General features: G+C 35.7%; 1 protein-coding gene across 5 annotated transcripts in view; it reads left to right on the top strand.

Moving 5' to 3' along the window:
• Window positions 1-19,060, top strand: part of Csgalnact2 (chondroitin sulfate N-acetylgalactosaminyltransferase 2) — a 37,669-nt gene extending 18,609 nt beyond the window's left edge. For 3 of the 5 annotated variants that reach the window (XM_046458401.2, XM_046458399.2, XM_046458400.2), the window contains 3 exons: window positions 470-564; window positions 11,307-11,388; window positions 16,799-19,060. In XM_046458401.2, the coding sequence (XP_046314357.1) occupies window positions 470-564; window positions 11,307-11,388; window positions 16,799-17,091 (470 nt within the window). In that variant the 3' untranslated portion in view covers window positions 17,092-19,060. Of the gene's footprint in view, window positions 1-469; window positions 565-11,306; window positions 11,389-16,798 lie in introns of those variants that run through there. The other 2 variants (XM_046458402.2, XM_046458404.2) reach the window with 2 other exon arrangements.
• Window positions 19,061-19,316: the final 256 nt, after the last annotated feature.

Here is a 19,316-nt window from a genome sequence, read left to right as displayed (position 1 = left end):
AGCCCTATTTACTGTTTTTGATTATTCTGTTTGAAGGGTAGATTTAACTGAAGTTTCTAAGTTTTTGGTATTGTCAGTTATTAATCTACATCTAGTGCTGCTAATTAGATGAAATAATGAGTAATAGGTGGATCACCTAATTAATAGCTCAGAGAATTCATTTGTGTATCTCCCCAAAGTTCAAGGGAATAAATATATGAAGCATCCTTTAGTCTGTTTTAATCTCTGTTCTTTTGCAGTTGTGTTTTCATAGCCTGACCTACCAATATGTCACAAAATCATCATCATGTTCATCAAATTGACATAACGTTCTATAGATTGAATATTGATAAAATAAATATTGCTAAAATAAAATCATATGTAATTACAAAAGGACTTTAATAAAATCTCAATATATAGAGAGTAATAAAGATCAATTCTTCATCTTACAACTTTCTTGTATAATATAAACATATATTTTAATTTATAGGTAAAAAAGTGTTTTACCCTGTGGTGTTCAGTCTTTACAATCCTGCCATCGTTTATGCCAACCAGGATGCACCACCACCTGTGGAGCAGCAGCTGGTAAGACTTTTACATTGCCAGTTAGGAAAGGCTGTTTTTTAAGTTTGTTGTACAAATAGGAAACAGAGTTTCAGTTATTATAAACACATTCCCATGTCTCTTTCACACTTCCAATCCCCAGTAAAATGCCTTATTGCTTCAAAATTGTCGGCTGGCAAGGGAGAAGGGGTTGGGAAAAGTTAGATTACAAAGAAAAACTTCATATTCTGGAATTTGAAATTATACGTTTTTGCCAACTTATTTTTACTAATACTAAAAGTTTAATTTTTCAAAACTCTACTGACCAGGGGTGGGCATATAGCTCTGTGGTAGAATGCCTACCTAGCATGCAAAGGCCCTGCACAAAAAACAAAAACCTCCACTAACTAGAAATTAAAACTCCTCTGCCAAATCAACTAAGAAGAAAAATTATACTAATTATACTTAGACAATCATATATCAAAACTTATGGTTGTTACCAAACTGTACTTATGTATGTCATTTTAATTTTTTAAATAAACATTATTTTGGAATAATTGAAGTTTACAAAGAAAGTCAAGAGTTCCTGTAAGTCCAGCTTCCCTTAATTTTTAAATAACCATAGTACATTTGTCAGAATTAAGAAATTACTACTGGTGAGTTACTGCTAACTATACTACAGATTTTATTAGAATTTTACCATTTTTCCTACTGGTCTCCTTTTTCTGCTCCAAGATCCAGATACCAAATTTCACATAGTATAATCTTTTAACGTTAGAGTTAAGAAAAAGTAAAAACAAATGAACTAAATCATCAATTGAAAACTCCAAGGAAAGCAGGAGGAAAGAAAGATAAAGGTAGAAATGAATGAAGTAAAAATAGATTGACAAATATAGGAGCTTATTGTTTATGTGCAAAAAATCGTTTTTGTAAATATAAAGTGGGCAGGGGCTGGGGCCATGGCTTAGTGGTAGCATACTTGCCTGGCATGTGTGAGGCACTGGGTTCAATTCTCAGCACTGCATATAAATAAATAAATAAAGGTCTATCAACAAAAAAATTTTTTAAAAAATATATATATACACACATATATATGTGTGTATGTGTGTGTGTGTGTGTGTGTGTGTGTGTGTGTGTGTATATATATATATATATATATATATATATATATATATATAGTGGGAAAATATCGGGTAAAAAAACTACATTGAAAATTAGAATATGAATCCATGACAGAATTAAGTTTACATAGTAAGCTGAAAAATTCTAAATAGAAGGAAAGATTTGAAAATCTATAAAATATTAAACAAGAGAAGTTCTTGTTAGAATTTTATAAATAAGAAGTGAAGAAACTTAAAAGCCTTTTAAAAAATTAGAGCAGTTATCAAAAAGTTACATTGTATATACATAAATGTTTTATTGATGAGTTTTTCCATACTTTCAAATAGGTAATACTAACACATTATAATCTACTTAAGATATTTCATCTTGATATCAGTACATAGTAGAGCATGCACACATACACACACACACACACACACACTTCCCTCCACTTTATCTGTAGGCCAGTATTACTTAGGAATATTGACACTAAATTAGAAGGACAAACAGCACTGACATCTACCTTATCTGATACCCCAAATCCTTTTAAAATTAGTTATTAAAAAGAAATAGGTACATTAATATTGGAAAATGAGAAAAGCCATCAGTAGACATAAATTTTGAGAAACCTCTATCAGATTATAACAGTTGGCATAGGATTGCTAGAGAAGAGAACAGTCTAGAACATGTTCAGGAGAGCAGTGAGTAAAGATGAATCTGCTTTGCATTCTCTGAGCTCATAGCAGATAGGGAGTAGAGGGAACCCATGCTGAGCATCATAAGGATCAACCATTAGGCCACAGAAGTGCCTGTGGTCCCTGGAGCTGGAGAGGCAGGTCAGGGTAGGTAGGAAACCCCGCTAGACTCCAAAGATGAGCCACTGTGAGCACATTCTTCCTGTGACCCTGTTATGCACCTATTCTACTATTACTGGAGATAGTCCCCCATAATCATGACTGAAAGCCATGGATTTTTGAAACAAAAATAAGTAGCAATTAACCAAGACTAAACAAATGTTTAAGGAAAACCAGTACTATTAAATTTTAATAAACAGAAAAATTAACACATGAGAATATGAATGTAGGTATAAAATAACTTTAAAATACATATTATCTTTATGATCATTAGAGAAAACATTAAAAATCTTAAAATCTTATGATTTCTTAGTAAAAAAGGACCAGAACTTGGAAATTATGAAAAAATAGAAATCAGTAAATGAGCTGAAGAGTGGAATCGTCACAGATGAAATGGCACATATGACCAAGAAATAATGAGAGAGAAAAATGAGACATGGAGAATCAGTTCAGAAGCTCTCAGATTGTTTAATAGAAGTTCCAGAAAGAAAACAAAAGAGAATGGGGCAGGGAGGATAGGGAAGAAACCTTGGCAGAGATAAGGAAAAATAAATCTTCCTGGCATTTGAGAGCAATCAATGGAAAATCCTGGTACCTTCCAGAGACACTAAAAATAGCATAACCCAACTTGTCCACAAAGAAGTAAGAATCAGATTAACATTAACCTTCTTTTTGATAATATTGGTGCTAAAAAAATAAGCAACACCATGAAAATTCTGAAAAATAATCTTTGATTCTAGAGTCCATATTTGACCTACTATTTGAAGGTAAAATAGACATTTTGGACACTGAAGACTCAAAATTTATTTCTCACAGATCCCTTTTTATCTAGTTTAGCAGAATGAAAAATGAGAGAGGAAGACTAGACAATAAAATAGTGATCAACAAACAACAACCAAAAAACAAAACTTTCAATTAAGTCTAAATAGTTATGCTGAAACAAGTATTTTGCTTTTGAAAAAGCAAATAGCAATTTGGGATTAAAAAATCGAAGGGTGTATACATGGCATATAGGTGTGTTTTACCTAGCTCTGTGAGCTGAGAGAATCTAAACCAGTGACACCCCAATAGTAACAAACATAACCAATTCCCAAATCTTGTTTTTTAATATTATTCTCCAATAAAAGGAACCAAGGCTCCTTGGAAAAATAATTGATTGTAGGACTAGAAAAGGAAATATACAAGAGGAGCTTAGAGCATTTTCTAGCACCAATAAATAACAGTCTTAAATGACAGAGGATGGAGATGTGTCAAAGAGTCTCAGGATCCAACTAAAAATCCTCCTATGGAATAACTTGAGCAACAAAATAACAAAATAATCTAGACCTGAATTATAACCTAAAGCATAAAATAAATATCTGTGAGTCCATCCTGAGATAAATAAGTGAGTAAATAAATAATAATAATAAATGAATGGATAAGTTACATTAGGTTAATAGGGAAAAAGAGATGAATCTTACTTACAGAATTTCAGAGTAGTAAATACCCCTCTTCCAGAAAGTGGAGCTAGGTAACTCACTCACAAATTATATAATATAAAAAGAGAAAATTAACTTTTTTAAAATTTATTTTTAACTGATGCATAAAAATTACACATACTGAGGCTGGGGATATAGCTCAGTTGGTAGATAAAAATAAAAATATTGTGTCCAACTACATCTTGCATGCACAAGGCCCAGGTTCAATCTCTAGCACCAAAAAAAAATTACACATATTTATGGGTATCATAATATTTCCATAAAGGTATACATGGTGTTATGTTCAAATCAGGATAAACACATGTATTTAAACATCTATTGTTTCTTTTTTTTTAAGTTGGAAACAATACCTTTATTTTATTTATTTATTTTTTATGTGTTGCTGAGGATCAAATCCAGCACCTCACATGTGCTAGGCAAGCACTCTACCGCTGAGCCACAACCCCAGCCCCCATCTATTGTTTCTTTATGGTGAAAACATTTAAAATTCTTTCTTCTAGATTTTTGAAATATGCAATACATTTTTGTTATTTATTGTCACCCTGCTGTGCAATAGCACATCAGAGCTTCTTATTCTTTTTTTTTTTTTTATAACAGTACTCACTGATCAACCTTTTCCCATCCCTTCTTTCTCCCAACTCTCCCCAACCTCGGGTAACCACTATTCTACTTTCAACTTCTAAGTTAAACTTTTTTATATTTCACATGTAAGTAAGATCAGAAAATGAACCAGATCAGAAAATGCACCAGGCACGGTGGCACATACGTGTAATCCCAGCAGCTTGGAAGGCTGAGGCAGGAGGATCATGAGTTCAAAGCCAGCCTCAGCAAAAGCAAGATGATAAGCAACTCAGTGAGACCCTGTCTCTAAATAAAATACAAAATAGGGCTGGGGATGTAGCTCAGTGGTCAAATGCCCCTGAGTTCAATCCCTGGTACCAGGGAAAAAAAATCAAGAAAATGTCAGTCAGGAACCCAGCAGATATTAATCCAGGGATGAAGAAATACCTGACCATTAGTTCTCAAAACTGTCAAGGTCATCAAAAACAAGGAAGACTTAGAAACCATAGGCAAGAGGAGACATAGCAATTGAATGCAATGTGGTGCTCTTGACTAGATCTGGAACAGAAAAAAATATATTCAAGGGAAAATTGGTGAAATCCAAACAAAGTCTGGAACTCAGTTGAGTGTTCTTTAATTTTGACAAAATACACTGCAACAATGTAAGATAAGAATGTTAGGGGGCTGGGATTGTGGCTCAGTGGTAGAATGCTCGCCTAGCACGTGCAAGGCCCTGGGTTTGAGTCTCAGCACCACATAAAATAAAAATATTGTGTCAATTACATCTAAAAAATAAATATTTAAAAAATAATAATGTTAGGAAAAACTAAAACTCTGTGAGGAAAACTGTTTACTGTTAATGCAACTTTCTGTAAATCTAAGTCATTACAAAATAAAAAACTTTAGTAAACTTAATTGAAAAATTAACTAAAAGACAAAAATAAGTGCCAGATAGAGTCAACACACAAGCCTGAAAAGGAATGTAAGAGCATGCTAATATTCTAGTCTGGCTTGGAGGGATGTGGAGAAGAATGATTTGAATACTGATTCATTTTAGATGTTGCATAGCAAAATAAGTTTAAGCACTTCAGCTTCTCATTTCACCATTTGTAACCGTTGCAAGTTGCCTAATTTTTCTAAGTTTCAGTGGCCTCACTTAAGACAAAAACTGCTCTATTTAATGTTTAAAATTATATTAGAAGTAAGTCAATAGTAAACACATAATAGAAAAAATGAGCTAAAAAACATTTGATAATAATTCACAATAAACATTTAAATAGTCATCCTTACTAGAAATAAATTAAAATGACAATATAATACGTTTTTCTGCTGCTTTTTTTTTTTAGTTGTTGATGGACCTTTATTTTATTTATTTATATGTGGTGCTAAGAATCAAACCCAGTGCCTTACATATGCTAGGCAAATGCTCTATCACTGAGCTACAAGCCCAGCCTTTCCTGCTGCTTTTAAAAATCATAGCCATGCAATGAGGCTAGTAAGAATATAGGCCAGCTCCATGGGTCAAGGAGGTTTCAACAGGTTTATCCCTCTGATCCAGCAATTTTCACTTCTAGGAGTCTCTCCTGAGCAAATAATCAGAGCTGTAGAATAGCAAAATATATATAAACTGGCAATATTAAAGGCAAGCAAAACTCTTTTTTTTATTAGTTGCTCATGACAATACAATGATTTTGACATATCATACATTTGATTCAAATGGGGTATGAATTCTCATTTTTCCACGTGTATAGATTGCAGGATCACATTGGTTATACAGCTACATATATACATACAGCAATACTAGTGTCTGTTGTATTCTGCTGCCCTTCCTATCCCCCCTCCCCTCCCCTCCCCTTCCATCACCTCTCTCTACCCAATCTACTGTGACACATTTCTCTCTTTTTTTTCTTCCCCCTCACACCATCATGTATGTATTTTGTATAATGATGAGGGTCTCCTTCCATCTTCCGTGCAATTCCCCTTCTCCCTCCCATTCCCTCCCACCTCTCTTCCCTATTTAGTGGCAATCTTCTTCTCATGCTCTTCCTCCCTACTCTATTTTGAGTCACCCCCCCATATCAGAGAAGACATTCGGCATTTGTTTTTTAGGGATTGGCTAACTTCACTTAGCATAGTCTGCTCTAACGCCATCCATTTCCCTGCAAATGCCATGATCTTGTTATTTTTTAGTGCTGAGTAATATTCCATTGTGTATAAATGCCACATATTTTTATCCATTCATCTATTGAAGGGCATCTAGGTTGGTTCCATAGTCTAGCTATTGTGAATTGTGCTGTTATGAACATTGATGTGGCTGTGTCCCTGTAGTATGCTCTTTTTAGGTCTTTTGGGTATAGTCCGAGAAGGGGAATAGCTGGGTCAAAAGGCAATATCACAACAGACACTACAGAAATGCAGAAGATAATTAGAAATTATTTTGAAACCTTATACTCCAATAAAATAGAAGATAGTGAAGGCATCGATAAATTTCTTAAGTCATATGATCTGCCCAGATTGAGTCAGGAGGATATACACAACTTAAACAGACCAATATCAATTGAGGAAATAGAAGAAGTCATCAAAATACTACCAACCAAGAAAAGCCCAGGACCGGATGGGTATACAGCAGAGTTTTACAAAACCTTTAAAGAAGAACTAATACCAATACTTTTCAAGCTATTTCAGGAAATAGAAAAAGAGGGAGTACTTCCAGATTCATTCTACAAGGCCAACATCACCCTGATTCCTAAACCAGACAAAGACACTTCAAAGAAAGAAAACTACAGACCAATATCTCTAATAAACATAGATGCAAAAATCCTCAATAAAATTCTGGCAAATCTGATACAAAAACATATCAATCAGATCGTGCACCATGATCAAGTAGGATTCATCCCTGGGATGCAAGGCTGGTTCAGTATATGGAAATCAATAAATGTAATTCACCACATCAATAGACTTAAAGATAAGAACCATATGATCATCTCGATAGACGCAAAAAAAGCATCTGATAAAATACAGCAACCCTTTATGTTCAAAACACTAGAAAAACTAGGGATAACAGGAACTTACCCCAACATTGTAAAAGCTATTTATGCTAAGCCTCAGGCTAGCATCATTCTAAATGGAGAAAACTTGAAGGCATTCCCTCTGAAATCTGGAACAAAACTCTTAATAATAAAATGATAAATTGAATTGTAGTACTTACTGTGGTGAATATTATGTATCAAAAGGAAAGTGTGTATGAAATGTACAAATGCAATGCAAATGTAGGTGTATAAAATTAAAAGTAGGATATGGTATGTATAGTTTGTGGCATATATAATTTCTGACATTTTAATGATAATAACTAATACTTTAATGTGCCCTTTAATATGTGCACAGTACTATTCTGTTTTGCCTACATGTTAATTCATTGAATCCTCCTGACAACCTCTGCAGTAGGTGCTATTATTACCCCCTCTTAACAGATGAGGACACAGCTGTGCTATGGTTGAATGCAAGCTCAAGTGCATAGCTGGCTGGAGGGGGCCCAGGCAGCATGCTCCACACTGTCAATTCATGTATTACACAGACTGCCTCTATTGTATTGAGCCATCAAATATTGAGGGCTCATTCTATGTCAGGCAATATTAACCTTTGGAACCCCAGAACCCTACAGACATGGTGATAGCTCGTAAGAATCCTTATTCTAGTAATAGAAGAAAGTGGAGGTAATCATACAATACATGCCATGCAGATCATTAAAACAGGCCAAGTTGTAAAGACTGAAGTGATTTCTGTGGTGTGTTCTGTCAGAAAGGCCTTTCTGAGAGGTCACTGTAGGAGGAACTATCCAATGGCAGGAACCAGCTAAATAGTGATTAGGGCAAGTGGTTGCAGCAGAAGGAGCAGCTGCTCAGTCTCCTATGGTTGGACAACAACCAGGAGACAATGTGCACAAAGCTGATCCAGGTATGATGTTCCTACCATCTCCAGAAATGTCCTTGTGGCTATGCTGCAGATGATTCATATTCATTATGACCAGAATCCAGTTCTTCATCGTTCCTTTCTGGGATGGCCCTTTCCCTGGACTCCATCTCCAAGAAAGACACCCACTGCAGATCCTAAATCTTTCACGTTAATACTTACTTTCTCTCTCTCTCTCTCTCTCTCTCTCTCTCTCTCTCTCTCTCTCTCTCTCTCTCTCATACATACCAGAATAATCTATACCACTTATTTTCCATTTGTAGTTATAGTCATTGCCTCTTAACTGGCCTCCCTTCTTACCTCTTCTAGTTCGTTCTCTGAATTCCAGCCAAAGTGATCTTCCAAAAACATCACATTACTTCTTCTCCAGCTCTTCAAAGAACACTCATTGCCATTAGGATAAACCTGAACCACAGGTACATCCTTGTGTACCACAAGCAGTTATGGCTTGTGGTCCAAGTCAGTCTTTCTACCTTGTTTTATATAGCCTATAAATTACGAGTTATGTTTACAATGTTAATAACTAAAAAAAACATTAAATAATATTTCATAACACATGAAAATTATATGAAATATGAATTTAAGTGTCCATAATAAAGTTTACTGGAACACAGTACACTCATTTGATTATTTATGGTCAGCAACTACTTTCACAGTACAGGCACAGTACAATAATTGTGACAGATTATATGTTACTTGACCCTGAAATATAGACTCCATGGCCTTGTATGGAATAAGTTTGCTGAGCCGTCTCTGTACTGTAGTCACCTCTCCTTCTGACTCTAGCCTTTAGTCTTCTCCATCCCTAACCTACAGTGCTCTCCCATTTGCTGGCTTTTGCACAAATTGTTCTTTTTCCGGAACTCTACCCTAACATATCATCTTTCACTTGTTCATTCATCTAAAAGATCCCACTCCAGCTTCATTTCCTGAAGGAAACTGTCTTAGCATGCTACAGTTTGTGTGAGGCACCTCTCTCTTTTCTCTTGTTCTTCTCACATCCAGGTTCTTGCTTCCTACCCAAGTCAAGCTCCATGGTCAGTCATAGCCACAACCTCTTTGCTGTGTACTCACCTCCTTTGTTCCTTGCTCCTTCCAGTGTTCCCATAGAACTCCAAGTCTATCACCCAGACCCAAATCTTAGGATGTATAGCCCTAATCTATAGACTTTAGAGTCTCAGGCTCCTTGACTGCTCTAGAGTCCTGTGCCTTACACTTTCATCATTCTCTGTCCTTGAGGCCACACTGGACTCTCATAACCATCCCAGTACCCTTCACCCTCCAATTATCTTGCTTACTATTTCACATGGAAAAAGAGAAGCAGCCAGAAGTTCTCTTCCTCATTATCATCTCAAGAGTTCTGTCAGCCTTACTGCCTCAACTTATCACATTCCCAATGGAATGTCCCATGTCCCTTCATAAGACCAGCTTATCCTTTTGTGGTAACCTCTGTTGTATTTATAAGGACCTCCTCTAGCCATTCTTCCCCTCTCCTGTCCTAACATTTGCCTCTTCTAAATTATTCCGATAACCATACAAAAATAGCATATACTACTTATCTTTAAGAAATACTAACTGCCCCTTCTTGACTCCAGAGCCTCATTTTCTGCTCTTGCCACAGTCATTCCCTTGTTATTTGTTAAATGCTACAAGCATACTCCTGCCAGAGTCATCTTGCCTGCTGCTCTCCTAGTCTGCAATGATTTCTTCCACATAATTTGCCTAGTTGCCTCCTCATGTCAGTCAGGTTCCTGCTCAAAGTTTACCTCCTCAGAGAAGCCTTTTATGGCAATTATGTAAGAAAGGCTTTTCTTCTGTCATGTTACTTCTTGTCCTGGCATGTATTGCCACCAGAATATATATGTATTTATTTGTTAATTTTCCACAAAGCCCTGATTTTACATTACTTTCTGTACTTGGAATTCAGCAGTGACAACTTCATTTTGAATTTGGTTTCCCTCATGGTGGAAAAGAACTGAGCATTTCCAAGCTTTGTATCTGCATCCTGCATGAGGGATTGGCAAACTTTTCTGTAAAGAACCAGATAGGAAATATTTCTACTCAACTGCAACACTGTAAATTAAATAACTTACAAAAGCAGACAGCAGTCCAGAGTCAGCCCAAGGCCATAGTTTGCTGACCCTTGCCTTATACCATCCAAAAAGAACAAGTGAATTTTCTAGTAGTTCTCTAGGAAGAATAAAGGGGCTTTGTTTTCTGAAGTCCCCAACAACCCTCCCTTTTTAGCTTGTTGGCCTGAATTTTGTCTAATACCTAATGGTTGTCTCTTCCCTAAAGTAAGTAGAATGAGATTTTCTCATTGGTGTAAAGTACTCAGGGCTTACTCAGAAACTACCAGGTGACAGGAGTTTCCCAAAGTTCATGGGATGCATGGGGCCAGGTAATTACCAGAACAAAACTGTATTATCAAGAGGGGGGCTGAGAAATGTGTACTGGGGAGGCACCCAAATAAGGTATTTGTATGGTTAATCATGGTGCATTGCAGTGTAAGTTTGTGCAAGTCTTGTCCTCCTAGAATGTATGCCCCTTGAGGTCAGGACTGCACTATTTGATTATTAGTTACCAGCTTGCACCTTGTATAGAGCTCATACACTTTCATCACTTGCAAGTGGTAAAAATCCTTGGCTCACACAGATTACTATATTTTTGGGTTTTTTACAAAGTTAATAACAAAAATCCTTTGTCAGTCATATAAATAATAGGAAAAAAGTTTTCTTTGGAAAAGAACTTGATTCGTTATTGATTAAAACTTCTAGTTCTTGAGGAATTAAATTGAATTTTTTCTTTTTTTTAACTTAAGGTTCACAAAAAGGATTCTGGTTTTTGGCGAGATTTTGGCTTCGGAATGACTTGTCAATATCGATCTGATTTTCTGACCATTGGTAAGTTTATCTTACATTTAAGGATGGGACTTTACATATTTACTATAGACCTTATGGTGTTTTTCAAAAATTTTTCATACTTGAGTATTTTTATTTCTTTTTTTTCAGGGGGGGAGCCAGGTTACTGGGGATTGAACTCAGGGGCACTCAACCACTGTCTCAGCCTCCCAAGCCACTGGGAATAAGTGTTTTTCTTTTGAATCATGTATGTCTCAGGTTATATTTAGAAATGTAAAAGGCAAAGTGAGTTTATAATTAATGTCTTTGACAAGCAGAGATAAAGATAAAAGTGTAATATTTACTAATTCCTTTGAAATCAAAACACCACTAGTTTTTTAAAATACCTATTTGGCATGTTGCCTAAATTGTAGACTAAATTGTTGCCTAATTGTAGACTCTTACAAAAGGTCTCTCTATAACCTACTGTAGTATTCCTGGGTTGTTACAGCTGCAAGTAGTCTTAGGTAATCTAGTTTAAGGATTTTCATATGTTTTCATTTAAAGATGAACTTCTTTTTTGTCTATTGAACTATTATGCAAAATTCCATTGTTTAGGAAAAGAGAGATTTTCTTTCTAGCCTGATTGAAGTGGGATTCAGCGGCTTAGTTGTTCATCCCGTAAGCTCAAAGATGTGGTGAAGAATCTGATCTAGCCAGGTGTGGTGGTGCATGCCTGTTATCCCAGTGGCTCAGGAGGCTGAGGCAGGAGAATCATGAGTTCAAAGCCAGCCTTAGCAAAAGCAAGGCACTAAGCAACTTAGTGAGACCCTGTCTCTAATAAAATATAAAAAAGGGCTGGGGATGTGGTTCAGTGGTTAAGTGCCCCCTTGGTCAATCCCTGATACCAAAAAATAAAAATAAAAAGTGTCAGAGAATAGTTCAGCAAAGCATGCTGACCTGAATTCCATGTCTCCTGATTCATTTAGTGATTCCCTTGCCACATCATAGTAGAAGTCATATGTCTTATGTACATTTTAATTCCATATTACATTTATTTTTAAAATTAGCCATTTGTTTTGGAAATCCCTCCATGTTGTCTCTTTATAGGAAATAATGATAAAAAGACTCTTAAATGAAACTAATGCCCTTTTCCCTGATTTCTTGTTTAGTATAACTTTAAGCATTCACTTTCAAAAACAGAAATACTAATCTATCTTAAAGTTCTCTGATTCTGTTTTTAGTTCAGATATACTGTTGAGTTGTTCTAATGGTTTTCTCATTTCAGTTATTTTAACTTCAGAATTTCTATTTGGTTATTTTTCTATAGATGTAATTTCTCTTCAAATAATATGCTGTATTTAATGAGATATTGTTATCTTACATTCTTATACTTCTTTAAGCATGAATTTTTTTAATACTTTGAATATATTTATAATGGCAACTTTGGAATTTTTGTCTGTTAAAGCCTACATCTGGGCCCTATCATAGGGCCCTACATTTTTTTTTATGCTTTTGTAATTTTTTTCTTAAACTGGACATTTTGGCAATATATTGTGGCAACTCTGGATACTGATTCCCCTATTTCTATGGCTTGTTTTTCCTTTTTCTTATTTATTTATTGACTTGGCAGGACTATTTAGTGAATTTTCCTACCTCCACCCTAACTCCCCATCAATATGAAGCCTCTGATGTCCCTCCTCAGGACATGTGCACAATCTTCTGAGGTGGCACTGGATTTAGCAGGCCTCTCTTTGACTCTTTCCATGCCCTTGTTGGTATTATTCTCAACTGTTAGGAATCACTGATTGCTCACTAATTGCTATCTTGTTTGTGACAATATTCGAATGCACTGATTGTTCCGCAATCTGAACCAATTAAATTAGGCTTTTTTTCAGGGGTAGTTTTTGAGGCAAGTGTTTGGACCCCAGAAGGGATGTTCTTCCTGTCTCTGCCCTCATTCTCTCTAGTAAACTAACTGGTCTACACAGTTCAGGTTTTGCCCTCATGAAGTTACCAGCCTCTGAAGTGCTTAAAACCAAAATCTCCATTATTTTCAAGAATCCCTTTAGACTTGAATTTTTCTATGCCTTGTTTCAAATTAAGTCACATTCTTTTGAGCAGTTTATTCTTGTGGACTGTCTCTTCCCTTAGGAAAAATTTCTGAGCAGCTGTTCTGGAGCTGAGAATAGAAACAGTAGCACACTTCTCATAAAGCAGAGGTGTTCCCTTGCAAACACCTCTGCTTTATGAGAAAAATGCTGGATAGGGGCAGTAAAGCCCCCAATATTTTCTGTCTGCCTTGTCTGGAGTAGAGTTTCCACACTAAGTATGGACTGGTGAAAAGGGAGTTTCCCATTTGGAATTTTGCCCCTTTTATTTGGATCTCCTCTTTTCTTCATTTCTTCTATTATTAGTATTCCCATTATGTATATGTTACACCTTTTGTAGTTGTCCCACAGTTTTTGGATATTCTGTTCTTTTTTTTTTAACTTTTTTTCTCTTTGCTTTTCAGTTTTAGAAGTTTCTTTTATATCCTCAAGGACAGAGATCCTTTCTTCAACCAAATCTAGTTTACCAGTGAGCCCATCAAAGGCATCCTTCATTTCTGTTACAATGTTTGTGATCTGAAGCATTCCTTTTGAATACCTTCTTAGAATTTCCATTTTGCTTGTATTACCCACCACACATGTTATCTACATTTTCCATTTGATCCCGTAACATATTACTCATAGTTGTTTTAAATCCCCAACTGATAATTCCAATATCCCTGCTGTATCTGAATCTGGGTCTGATTATTACATTCTCTTCAAATTATTTTTTTCCTTTTAGGATGCTTGTGTTTTGCTGTTGTTGTTATTGTTGTTGAAAGCTGGGCTTTATGTACTGGGTAAAAACAACTGCACTAAGTAGGCCTTTGTGATGTGGTGATGAAGTGTGGAGAGAGGAATGTTATTCTATAGCACTATGATTCGGTCTCAGTGTTTTAGTGAGCTTGTGCCTCTGGACTGTGAACTTCACATATCCTTTTCAGTCCCTTTTCTCTTCAAAGACAGGATGGCTAGAGGGGCTAAAATTGATTATTTCCTTCACCCAGGTCATTTAGACTGGGATTAAATAGTTTCTCCTGAGGTCTTGCCTTTTTAATAAGAACAGAATGCTCTGGCATATTTCAAAACGGTTACCTTTGCCTCCCTCCCCTTGTCAGAAACATGAGAGGATCTTTCTCTGATCTTCAGTATGAGAACATGGTAGAGCTTCTAAAGGTAAAACTCTCAAGTGTGGGGATCCCAGTATCACTGGGGACCCCAGGAATTTTTAACTCTCAGATATGTTTACACTGAGCCTCTAGCAATTTGGCAATTATTGGTTTTTCTCCTCTGTACTGTCTTCTGTAGAGATTTATTCTCTAGTAACCTGTGATCCATTTTATCTACCTATCAGTCTCTCTAAAAAAATTGGGGGGGGGGCAGAATTTCACCCAATGACCTCATTTCTATGAGCGATCTAAAAGGAATTGTTGATTTTTTCAGTTTGTTCAGCTCTTTGTTAGGACCAAGTGATGATTTCTAGGCTCCTGAAATGCCAAACCAAAAACCAGGAGTTCCCCATTTATATTTATGTATCTGCATCATTGTATTTGAAGAGCTTATTCATAGCTGTAAGGACAAAAAGCTGAGATGTAATCAGACATAGCATTTTGTAAAGCTATAACTGTTTAAAGCAATCCTTTAGAGTTTTCATGACTATTGTCTATCCTGCAAATGTGAAATTAAGTAGGATACAATTATTTGGAAGGAGACACAATTTAGAAACTTAGCCCTTATAAAATTTTTCTCAGCTTTTAAGATATTGTTTTCTTACTCTTCAAAAACTCCAAGTGGTTTGTGTTATACATGCTTCTTTTAAAAGTTGTTCAGCTTGAAATCAGTTTAAAAATAATCTCAATTCTATTTCCCATATCATTGTCAGCCCACTATAGTTAGCCTCTACTTTGTAGTTCCATCAGAATTATTCTAGGCAAGGTTATAAATAGCACTTATGCTGCCAAGTATATTGATTCTTTTTCAGTTCTTAATTGAGTAGCACACCTGCCAGCTTCTTCCTTGAGGCACTTTCTTATTTTTTTCTATTTATTACAAGGTGTGGTTTTTTAATTTGTTCTTTTTAGTTATACATGACAGTAGAACATTTTGATATATCATACATACATGGAGTATAACTTCCCATTCTTGTGGTTATAAATGATATAGAGTTACACTGGTCATGTATTTATATATGAACATAAGAAAGTTATGTCCAATACATTCTATATTTCCCATTCCCATCCTCCTTTTGCTTCTCCCCATTCCACCCTGTCCAATCCAGTGAACTTCCACCTCTTCCCTCCTTCATCTATTTTGTGAGTCAGCACCCACATATCGGAGAGAACATTCAGCCTTTGGTTTGGGGAGATTGGCTTATTTCACTTAGCATGGTAGTCTCCAGTTCCATCCATGTTCTGGCAAATGCCATAATTTCATTTCTCTTACGGTGAGTTGTATTCATTGTGTATACATACCACATTTTCTTTATCCATTCATCTGTTAATTGGAACCTAGACTGGTTTCACAGTTTAGCTATTGTGAATTGAGCTGCTATGAACATTATGTAGCTGTGTCACTATAGTATGTTGAAGTCCTTTGAGTATATGCTGAGAGTGGGATAACTGTGTCAAATGGTGGTTCCATTCCAAGTTTTCTGAGGACTCTCCATAGTGCTTTCAACAATGGTTGCACTGATTTGCACTCCCACCAGCACTGTATGAATGTACCTTTTTCCCCACATTCCTTGAGACACTTTCTTCAGTTAGTTACTGAGATGCATCTTTTCCAGAGGTTTCCACTGATCTGGGTTCACTTTTAGTCTCTTTTGCTGACTTATCTTTCTTCATAAGAAATTGACATTTTTTTTCCTTTTCTCCTCCTCTTCCTCCACCTCCACCTCCACCACCACCACCACCACCACCACCACCACCACCACCACCTATTGAATTTCTTCAATAATTTTATTCATTCCTGTGGCTATAAATCATCTATGTATCCATTCTCAGATTTATATCCAGCTTGACCTTTTCTTCTGTTCTCCCCTGAGGAAAGTTTCCTGTAATCCAGAAAAACTCAAGTCTTGAAGGATAGTTTAGGTGATTTGTATTTCCTTCTCTTTTATTGACCGTATAGAACTTTAAAGTTTACAAAGTATTCTCAAATATCTAATCTCATTCTGATAGTCTCAGCAACTGAACTTGAGCTCTAGAGTTTAACTAAATGTCAACATGTAACTGGACTTACAAAGCAGGAGTTCAGGTCTCTATCAGTGATTTTTTGCTGTACCATGTCATCTCACTTGAAATAGAACATTTAAACTATTTATTGTGTCTGCTTGTGCTCTGGCTGTCAGGCAGTTACTTATGGTGTCAATTTTGATCCCACAGGTGGATTTGACATGGAAGTAAAAGGTTGGGGTGGAGAAGATGTTCATCTTTATCGAAAATACTTACATGGTGACCTTATTGTGATTCGGACTCCAGTTCCTGGTCTTTTCCACCTCTGGCATGAAAAACACTGTGCAGATGAGCTAACCCCTGAGCAGTACCGCATGTGCATACAGTCCAAAGCCATGAATGAGGCTTCTCACTCCCACCTGGGAATGATGGTCTTCAGGGAAGAAATAGAGATGCATCTTCATAAACAGGCATACAGGACAAACAGTGAAGCTGTTGGTTAACAAAATTGTTAATGTATAACAGTATAACCATAAACCAGCACTATTTATTTAGCCTTAATTCCAGTTCCAGATATTGTGCCTCTTCCAGAAAAGACTTGTTTATTTTTAATATTCTTTCCGACATTATGTTGGCAGTTCAACTTGATAGAAGAAGAAAAACAAGTGTTTCAATGCAAAGCCTATTTGACAATACTGCACTATGGAATAGTAGACAAAATGAAATCTGGTGTCTGCCCCAAAAGTAGATTTGAGTCAATTTTCTGCCTAGTGCCCATGTTCTGATTCTGTGAGATTGCATGCTGTGATTGCATCTGGTGAAGGGATAGAATATTCTAGGCACATTGCTACAGAGGAGACAGTGGTACAGACGTGGTGCAGGGACAGGTACTATTTCTTCACTTCACCTGCTGACCACTAAGTCAGTCAATCTGATTTTTGTTTTGTTTTTCTTTGTTTTTTTCATGGTACTGGGGATTGAACTCAGGGGCCCTCTACCACTGAGCTGTATCCCCAACCCTTTTCATTTTTTGAGACAAGTTCTCACTAACTTGCCAAGGCTGGCTCCAACTTGAAGTCCTCCTGTCTCAGCCTCCTGAGTAGCTGGGATTACAGGCAAATACCACGACACCCAGCAGTCTGCTTCATTTTTAAAGGAAGACTATTAACTTTGGTTAATAGCTTAAAAATCCTTTTTTACTGAAGCAGATAATAATTAATTGACATATCTGAAATTCCCAACCAGTCAAGAGATGACAAAAACCAAAATCCCTTAACTTAATATGGCTTAGCCCCCAAATGTCTGTTTTTAAATAAGTGGATAATAGTAGAAAATAGTTTAGAATCTATTACTTGATTAAAAATATGTTGTTACTCTATCAATATGTTGGTCAAAGTTGCTATCGACTGTTTTGAACAAATGTGGAAGCATTTTTAACAGAGCATTTAATATGTTGGAATGCAGGATACTAGCTGTGTTTGATCATCAAGTTTATGTGAGTGAGAGATATCAGTGCCTTCCTGAGGAGGCTCAGGATAGATGAGCATAGCATGTGTTTTTGCTTTGTATTATCTCATTTAGCATGGATCCATATGTATTGTTATCCTTTATTTTATAATGTGTATATTTGCTATATCTGTATTTGCATAATTACAATATTTTGAATTGAAAGAGAATTTCTGAGGGGAGAAAAAAGCAATTGAATGAGGTATATACAATAAGACCAATCTGATTTGAGAAAAGGGAAGAAAGGGAAGGTAGTTTGAATAAAAATCTGAATTACAAACTATTTTAGAGAAATATATACTTATAGATAGAATGTTTTAATTGAAGTATATATTATATTAATGAGACAAGATGAATAAGAAATTATATTCACATAGGACTATACTACATTATTTATCACACATGGATCTTTTGCCATTAGGTCAATTGCTAGATCCAGAAATTAGAAGGTTAAAGGCATTGCATAAACTTTTTTATCCTTTGAATTTTAAAAGGGACCTACTATTTGTATACAAACCCCTGAAAATTCATAGAAGAAAAATTATTATTCATTTTGCTCTGTAAGTCATATTATCTGAAATATTACAAATTCCAAATTTCTAGGTGCTACATGAATTAAATTTTACAGTAACTTAACTAATTATTTTTACATATTTTAAGTTGGGGTAGCGTTAGGTATTTTTAAAGATGTGTAAAATGTCCTCTGAAAAATTAATTCAGGCTATTGTCCCTTTTGTATGCAGTTATTTATTATGAAGACCAGTAAATTATGGCATTTAAAATGAGAGAACTTGTTTGTAATGGTAAGTTGCAGCTTGTTTTTTGAGGAAATCAAGTTATTTTACTTTTACTTCTATTTTTTAAAACTCTCTTCTAATTTAAAAATAGAAAGGATAGAAAGTAAGCAGGAGAAACATTACTGTTTTGACATTAAAATGGTACCAATAAAATATTTTATTACCAAAAGTTAAATGAAAATTATTTCTAGTGTAAAATGTCACAAATACAGAAAAGTATATAATATGCAATTGTGTATAAAGAACAATGAAGCAAACAGCAGTATATGCCACCTGGGTAAAGATACAGGATATCACCAATGACAGGCCCCTGTGGCCCTTCTAGAGCACATATCCTTTCCCTTTCCACAATAGTCACCATCTGATTTTTGTGATAATTTCCACTTGATTTTTTTTTTGTCATAGTTCCTCCAACAGTGTACATA

Source organism: Marmota monax, unplaced genomic scaffold (assembly GCF_021218885.2).
Source record: "Marmota monax isolate L192 unplaced genomic scaffold, Marmota_monax_Labrador192_F-V1.1 WCK01_AAM20220418_F8-fsc00161, whole genome shotgun sequence".
NCBI lineage: Eukaryota > Metazoa > Chordata > Mammalia > Rodentia > Sciuridae > Marmota > Marmota monax.
Note: the sequence above shows the minus strand (reverse complement) of the source record. Positions and strands in the feature narration are given on the sequence as shown.